Source organism: Paramormyrops kingsleyae, chromosome 16, assembly GCF_048594095.1.
Source record: "Paramormyrops kingsleyae isolate MSU_618 chromosome 16, PKINGS_0.4, whole genome shotgun sequence".
NCBI classification, from domain to species: Eukaryota; Metazoa; Chordata; class Actinopteri; order Osteoglossiformes; family Mormyridae; genus Paramormyrops; species Paramormyrops kingsleyae.
Window position 1 is genome coordinate 32,809,134 of NC_132812.1, and position 8,484 is coordinate 32,817,617.

The following is an 8,484-nucleotide window of genomic DNA, read 5'->3' on the forward strand; positions in this document are numbered from 1 at the left end:
TGTATTTTACAGATGAAGCGCTCGTATCTATATATGAACTTGTGCGTTAACCGCTTATACAACGCACTCCATCGCGGTTGTTAAAAATGTAGAAAACGAAGAAGCTCACTTGTGCAGCTACTCTGTACATCACCGGATAAAACAAAGGGTCTTTACCAGTCTCCAGAGGACTACTCCGATGGTCCACGCTTTGCTTGTCACTTTGTTTTTATCCCGGATATCTCGTGCCCTTCGCTTGCGCTCAAAGTACCTCTGAAACCTTATATTTTCCGTTAACTCCGTGGATGCCCTGAGCTTTGTGCTATGTAAATGAGTTAGGACAAGGTGATTAGGAAATCCCACCTGCGTTCCAATAATTTCGGTTTCATCTTTTTTGCCGTAATATTACTCCTTGCATTTATTTAGCCTAATCATTAGCCTACATGTAATTCGGCACGTTATATCAACAATATCCCGCGTGCTGCTATTTTATGTGTAGTATAGGTTTTTAGCTTTTTCATAGCTTTTAAGTTATCCGTCGTTTTTTTCCCACTCGAGCTTCAGAGTAGTTCAACTATGTTATATTAATAACGGCATTTGAAATAGCCCTCAAGGTTAAGTACATGGAATTTTCAACTTTAACCATAAATCGGGTATAGCCTACCTCTGATCAGGAAAGAACGCAACTAATTAAAAAAAACAGTTATTTTAGCAAAAGTTTAAATTAACTGTTGTGGTTTAATCATTAAAAAACGTACAATATAAACTATCTTTGTAAGTTATATGCGTAAATATTCGAAAGATATATTTTATTTCATGTTTTAACGATTTGTTTATTTATTTAGATGAAATCAAAAGCAGCCAATTGAAACGGCCGGAAGGGGGCCCGTGGGCTCCGAACTGCCAATCGCGCCGCGGGTAGCCAATGAACTGTAGTCTTGCATACGACTTCCTTTTATTTGGGGGGAAGATGTAGACGGTGTGCGCACGCTTGGCATAGCGTAAACACTCATGTGTCTCCGAGCTCGGAGGGAGGGACGAAGAGAGAGCTGTCAGAGAGAGAGAGAGAGAAAGAGAGAGAGAGGGGGGTGAGAGAGCGAGCCAGCAAATGAGAGGGACCCTGCAACCGACTACAGCACATTGTACTGCCGGATTGCACTTCGAGTTCCCGTTAGTGCTTTTGCATGTTGAAATATAAACACGATGTTTTTTTGCGTGTAGACGTGTATAAAGAATACAACTAAATGAAAAACAATCACGGGGGGATCTCGGCGTCTCCGTCAGAAAAAAACGCAAGGATCAGTCTCTGATGGTTTCCTACTTAAGAAGAGGGAATTTTAAAACGTCTGGTTTTTCAAAGGAAACTGGAGAAATCTCCTGCAGTACTTTAAGTTTGAATGGACAAACTTTTTTAACGTAACTTTTTTACTTTTCAATTACAACAACAAAAACTTTCCTGAAGGACTTTGCAGAGTTTTGAAGGGCTTTTATGTGCTGACTGGATTTCCCATTTTACAGTTTGTTATGCCATATATATTTTTTTTCTTTTTGCGTTATAAATACATAAATATTGTCAATGTATAAATAACGGATCCTGCGGATTAACAGGAACTTTGCTTGTCTTCTTTTTGTCTTTTGATTGAGTCAATGGTGTACAGCAAGACTACCTAGACTTTTAAACCTTGAATAATTCATGGAATTGAATTTGCGTGATTAAAAAAAAAAAAAAAAAAGGTTAGATAAAAAGAAGGAGGCATATTCGACAGACACAGTCATAAGGGTTAAAGGGATGGCCACTGCGGCTTCCAATCCCTATCTCCCCGGCAATAGCATCCTGTCATCCGGCTCCATCGTGCATTCAGACTCTGGAGCCAGTGGCATGCAGCCTGGCAGTGCTGCAGTTACATCGGTGTCTGGCGGCTACAGAGGAGATCCCACGGTAAAGATGGTACAGAGCGACTTCATGCAGGGAGCCATGGCGACGAGCAACGGGGGTCATATGTTGAGCCATGCTCACCAGTGGGTTACCTCCCTGCCTCACGCCGCGGCCGCTGCGGCTGCAGCCGCAGTGGCAGCGGCAGAAGCGGGATCGCCTTGGTCGTCCAGCCCCGTTGGGATGACAGGCAGCCCCCAGCAGCAAGACGTCAAAAACAATTCAGGTAGAGACGATCTACATACTGGTACAACGTTGCATCACCGGCCCCCACATCTGGGTCCTCACCAGTCTCACCCGGGGGCTTGGGGTGGAACCACCGCGGCTCACATACCTTCGATAGCCGCTGGACAGCAGCAGCAGTCGCTAATTTACTCCCAGCCAGGAGGATTTACGGTGAACGGGATGTTGAACCCGCCCGGTAGCCAGAGTTTGGTGCACCCCGGTTTGGTTCGCGGAGACACCCCTGAGCTTGATCACGGAAACCACCACCACCACCATCACCACCAGCATCAGCACCACCAGCAGCAGCACCACGGCGCGACGAACAGCCACGAGCCGCACTCAGACGAGGACACGCCGACATCGGACGACCTGGAACAGTTCGCCAAGCAGTTCAAGCAACGCCGGATCAAACTGGGCTTCACGCAAGCTGACGTCGGCTTAGCTTTAGGCACCCTCTACGGGAATGTCTTTTCGCAGACCACAATATGTCGGTTCGAGGCACTCCAGCTAAGCTTCAAAAACATGTGCAAGTTGAAACCGTTGTTAAACAAATGGCTGGAAGAAGCAGACTCGTCCACCGGGAGCCCCACCAGCATCGACAAGATCGCAGCGCAGGGAAGGAAACGGAAGAAGCGTACCTCTATAGAAGTCAGCGTAAAAGGCGCTTTGGAGAGTCACTTCTTGAAATGTCCTAAGCCATCGGCACAAGAGATTACATCTCTAGCGGACAGCTTGCAGCTGGAGAAAGAAGTAGTAAGAGTCTGGTTTTGCAATCGGAGACAGAAAGAAAAAAGAATGACGCCCCCGGGAGTGCCACAGACGCCGGAGGATGTGTACTCTCAGGTCGGCAATGTGAGTGCAGATACACCGCCCCCATCCATGGACTGCAAACGAATGTTCAGTGAGACATAGAACAGCACACGCCTAAATGTTTTGTATATGATTAACCTGATACAGACTATCGACAGGATAGCGACATTTTGATACTGTGATTGTGAGGGAAATTGAATACGACTGCAGATATGTTTTATATTTTTAACCGAAAAAATGGTACCCTACCCCCAACCGTACTTCAAAACGCAGCGATAACCTGCACCAGACCTTCAAATGTCTTAACCTAAAAGGTTCTGTTTGCTCTTTTTTTCAGGGACATTTTTTAGTAGATTACTTAAAAGATGCAAGTTTAACTGGGCCGAGTGAAACAAGCGACCAGAGGGTGACAACTACAAGTTCGTTCCATCAGGTAATTTTGGCGCACTGAGAACATCAACGTGGAAACAAAACCAAAATATAAGAAGTTAAAAACCCTTCCCGTCTATTTTCTTTCCTGTCTGAACTGAAATGACAGCAGAACCGAACGCGCATTCGAGAAAAAACACTCATTTTTGAAAGCTAACGAAGGAAGAGAATGACGAGGCACCGTGACGACGGGATCCGCGGACCTTCGACCGTACGTTGCATAAAGGAGAGGATTGTTTAATAATAGAGCTAAAACGGATTGGAGGATTTGCCCTTTTCCTGTCACCATCTTATAAATAGGAAAAAATGACATAAATACTGTTCGCCCCTCTGATCTTAAAGATCCAATTCTTTGAAATTTGCATTTTGGACCGACTCACGTAAACATTTTGTTTATGAATAAAATGTTACATAAGTAAATATTTAAAAAGACTTGTCTTCAGCTGCACTTACGTCACATTCTTCTCTCCGAAAATCTGTTGCCAAGTGTGACTGAATGGGATCCCTGGATGAAACTTACCGCGCTGCCATTTCATAGCAGCGTCGTTTGGTAGGTTTGTAATAATAATAATAATAAAAAAGACTCTGCAAAGCTGGCAATATATATTCATTGGATCAGTTACTGATCGGAATGATTTACTTTATTTTTTTTTCGTTCAAATGATTGTTTTATTATTTTATTTGGAATAACTATGGACTCTTGCAAACGATAATTTATTTTTCCCCGTACAGATGTAGGTTGGTTTCCCCCTTGTTGTCACTGTTGTCTTATTTTTATTATCATTTGAAAGGAGCACAAATCAGCATAAATTTTCATGGACAGTTGTTAGTTAATAAGGGTATATTTTGATGTGATTATTTGATTGTAATTTAATTTCGATTATGTTTCCGTAAAAGCTCATTGAGAACAATAAATTTGTTAGAAAGAAATGCCATGACTACTTGTGTTGCATGTGATAACACTGATTTATATATGGAATATTGATTTGCGTGATTTATTATAGACTTTCTTTTCAGTGATACCGAGAATGAGAGCTTGTTGATCGTGTTAAGCGGTTCCATTTTGTGTGATACGGGATTCATTACAGTTTTTATTTTTTTCGGAAAGGCTTTTTTTAAGAAAAGAAGTACAGAACCCGCAAAGAGCAAGTGCCAGATCATTAGTAATTTCGCTGACGTTACGCTTGATGAGTAAAAATAATTATTTTCACTGCCAGTAAATATTCCGTGTCGAATTCAATTTATGTGTTAAGTGTCTATAACCTAAGTGATATATAGCAACAAAAATTGTCATTGTTAGTAATCTAAGCCAGTAGCGGTGAGGCCTAGTGATTTTTATCTGAAAGCCACAAATGGGTATTTGCAATGCTGATTCTTGGCCTATATCGACGTGTCTTTTCCTCGAGGCCGATTATTGGTCCACGAGCGGTTAATTATTTTTAATTATGTAAATATATATCGCAGGTTTTAGTCTCTTTATGACCATTTTAATTGTTTTGTCTAATAGCACATTTGTGCTTGTCAGTACATTGCTATCCTTGACAATCAGTACATATAACGTAAGGTAACACCAAGTAATCAAATAACACGCTGAAGCCGGCACAACTATAATAATAATCGTGGAGAAATATAATCGGCTACACTTAATGTTGCTTTTGAAAAAACAAAAAAATGTCACGTGTTTAATTTGGCGATTGCTTGTATATAAATTGTAGCGTCTAAGTAAAGGTATTCTGCACAAACATGAGTGTAAACACGGGCAACAGTAGGCTATAATGTTACTGAGGTTCCGTGTAATCAACAGATATTAAAGTTACTGTAGGCACGCTTATCTTTTTCTCCCGTTAAAAAACAGATTGAAACTTTAAAATACCGTCGTACAATTACTGTTTCTTTATAAACCGGTTGTCGGACATCTTAACTATATGCTCATTTCTTTTTTATTTCAAAACATATTTTCTATATTTAAATTCTAAAATCTAATGTATTTATAAAGTAGGATGAAGTCCGGAGTGATTCTACGCCCTGCCGTTGTTACAGTATTCTCTTTGTAAATGTATGTACGGTGTGATACAGTCCAGTCGAAGATACATGCAATAATAGTGACTGTCTGGCTATTTTATGGCATATCCGACCTTGGCAGAGATGAAACACAGCGTTTAATGTTTGTAATTATATCTTTAGGCGAGGATGCAGCGATAAATGTGACGTCACTGGAAGGTTTGAATGAAACCTCTAAACTGTGGGGTTAAATAATCGACAAGACAGAAAAAAGACAGGGACGATGTAAATAATTTAGATATTTACTTCTTAAGCTGAAAATACTGTAATTAGGCCTATACAAAATAATGATGTTGATCCTTTTAATATTCTAAATCTTAGTGTAAAATATGGTTTTGTTTATATATGCGTGTATACAAGTAGTGTAAAAAATTATTTTGATTTTTCATGTGTATGTATGTGTGTGTGTGTGAGTGAGTGTATATATATGTATATATATATATATATATATATATATATATATATATATATATATGCGTCTGTACCTTTAGTCGGTGAATAAGCAATGGTTTTGAAACATTTTTCTCGTATCATTGATACACTTTCTACAACTTTCTCGTGTGACTCTTCAGTAAATCGCTCAGTTCTTCCCTCAAAGATTTGAATTTCGCGGATGATTTACCATACAGTGGTTGCTTAGCAACTGAATTCAACCAGTAATATAAGAATAGACATCCCCTTTCTGTGTTGTCATTAATAAAACACAAGCGACACACAAATGAAAGACGCAGTATCGCCATTGAAAGAAATCCTTGCTTTTTTAGTTCATTAAGCGAAAATGGAGACTAACCCTAACATAAAACAATAACTAAAGTTTGGGCCTAAATATTTAACCAGTGATTTACTACAAATGAGGGCAAAAGTCAAATGTTTTTCTTTGGGAAACTTAACTTAATGGTTACAAAGTTACTGCAAGTTTGTAATTTGTATGATGATTTTTTTTGTGGTTGATAATGTGGAACACAATTTAACGTACAAGGCGGTTTTTTAATTTTCATATCTGAGATTTTAAAAAAATTCTGTGATCACATACAGGCCTATATACTGTTTTTCTCGGCGGTATAAAATTCCGTAAGTTATGTATAACTTTTCAGGACTGCGCAGATAAAAAGTGTCGGCAGCATGTGATGTCAAGCCTGTTATAACAACTCCTATTTGTGGCAATCACGTGCAGAACTCACTTCCTCCATCTACAGCAAAATGTAAGATAATGTAAATGCTTTTACACATAGTACGAAAACACGGGAATGATAAATGCAGCCTCAGCTCCTAATTTTATTAACTATAAATGAAGAGTAGCATTAAACAATGAATAATAACGGGAACAACATCATAATCATCAACAACAACAACAAAAACAATAATAATGTTTTGTTAAAATTATATGTAATAACTCGACCATTTATTCATTATATATGTCCAAGGCCAAAATATATAATATTTAGGCTACTTATTGGTTCGCAAAATCACAGATCACAAGTCAGAGAAATATTGGCTGTTTCTTATGGGTGAGGTTACAATGTATTTTTATTTCGTTACTCTACAATTTAAGTGTAATTGTTATTGTTATTGTTATTACATAGCGCTTTGACGTTCAATTTTAATGGACGTTATTTATCGTGTCATTGCATAATGATATGAAGGAATCATAACAAGCTTTGGAATGGATTGTTACACCGCAACACGATAAGCGTCTTATGTTGCAGCGTGGAATTTCCGCTTTCTCCTTCAACTTGGATATGTATCTTGGTTAAGCGTTTAAAATAATTAAATGTCACCACTTACCTTTTTACTTAATGAGTTATCTATCCCCCCCCCCCAAAAAAAAATGTTGTCTTCTTACTCATCATCATCATCATCATCATCATCATCATCATCATCATTTTCTTCTTCTTCTTCTTCTTCTTCTTCTACTGCATTAAAGGTTAACCCAGTGTGCCGAGTGTCTTCAGCGTGTGTTGCGCGAATACAGGATTTTCCTCCTGAAACTCTTTCTGATTATCCATCTCGTGATTAAAATACGCCATTAAACTGGCCGCAGAAAGGAAACTCAAAACGTTAAACCTGTTCGCTCTCCTGTCTTCAGTGCATGAGGAACATCTTACTTATATGAGATAGTACTCATTAGAACGCTCGTCAGGGTTACTTTGAATGCCGGTCGTAATAAGAATATAAAACACAACAACTAACATAAGAAGGAAAAGTGCGAATAAGAAAAAATGCACATTCAGTGTGTGTGTGTGTGTGTGTGTGTGTGTGTGTGTGTGTTGTTTTAAAAGAATATAAAAATGTCTCCACTGAGAATTTTTGGGGTTCTCAGTCCTTTCTAACCCAGTTTGAACTGCGTTGTAAATTTTAGCTTGAGTAACTGTTAGATTTTACCGTGCTTTGCTTAGATCCTTTGTATTTTCGGTATTAATTATAAAATCTAAGAATTGTAATGCCATAAAATATTATTTATTATTTAAATTGTTCCTCTAAAAGGAAGAATACAAATGTAAAAAAACTAGTTAGGTTTAACTTAGTGCGCTTGCAATATTAAGTCTTGTAAATAGGCCACAGAATAATACATTTCGCAATAATATAAAAAATAATGTTATCATAAACAAAAAGTTAATAGACTACTTTTTTAAAAAACAATCTTTAAAATACACTTGACATTTGTTAAACTTTGTATTATTATTTCAGTTTGCTATCGAGTTTAAAATGTATCCAGCTATAACGTTTATTGATGTTCTATATAATATTATTAGGGAAACAGTTTTCGCGCAACATATTGTAACATTTGGCCATGTAATACCAGGAGTGGGAAACCGGTACATTGTTAATTGTCCCTTGCAAATAGGAGCATATCCGAGGAAACGCCTCACAGATAGGTCGCAGAAACCATGGGATGGAGTCCAGGGGCTTGTGTCACTCGCCCATATGCCATGTACCGCGTCTAGCTGCGTCTACCTGCCGGCATTCAGCGTTTTCACGCTCATGAGTATTAAATACGATTGGTCAGTGACCTGACCATCCGTTTTCTTTGGTATGAATCGTAAACA

At 38.7% G+C, this 8,484-nt stretch overlaps 1 protein-coding gene across 1 annotated transcript; it reads left to right on the forward strand.

The window, feature by feature from the left end:
- The first annotated feature begins 811 nt into the window (after window positions 1-811).
- LOC111843660 (POU domain, class 3, transcription factor 3-B-like) lies at window positions 812-5,769 on the forward strand. The gene is made up of 3 exons (XM_023811397.2): window positions 812-2,989; window positions 3,285-3,380; window positions 3,486-5,769. Exons 1-3 carry the CDS (start codon window positions 1,769-1,771, stop codon window positions 3,531-3,533), a joined length of 1,365 nt encoding a protein of 454 aa, XP_023667165.1. The 5' UTR covers window positions 812-1,768; the 3' UTR covers window positions 3,534-5,769.
- The last annotated feature ends 2,715 nt before the right edge of the window (window positions 5,770-8,484 follow it).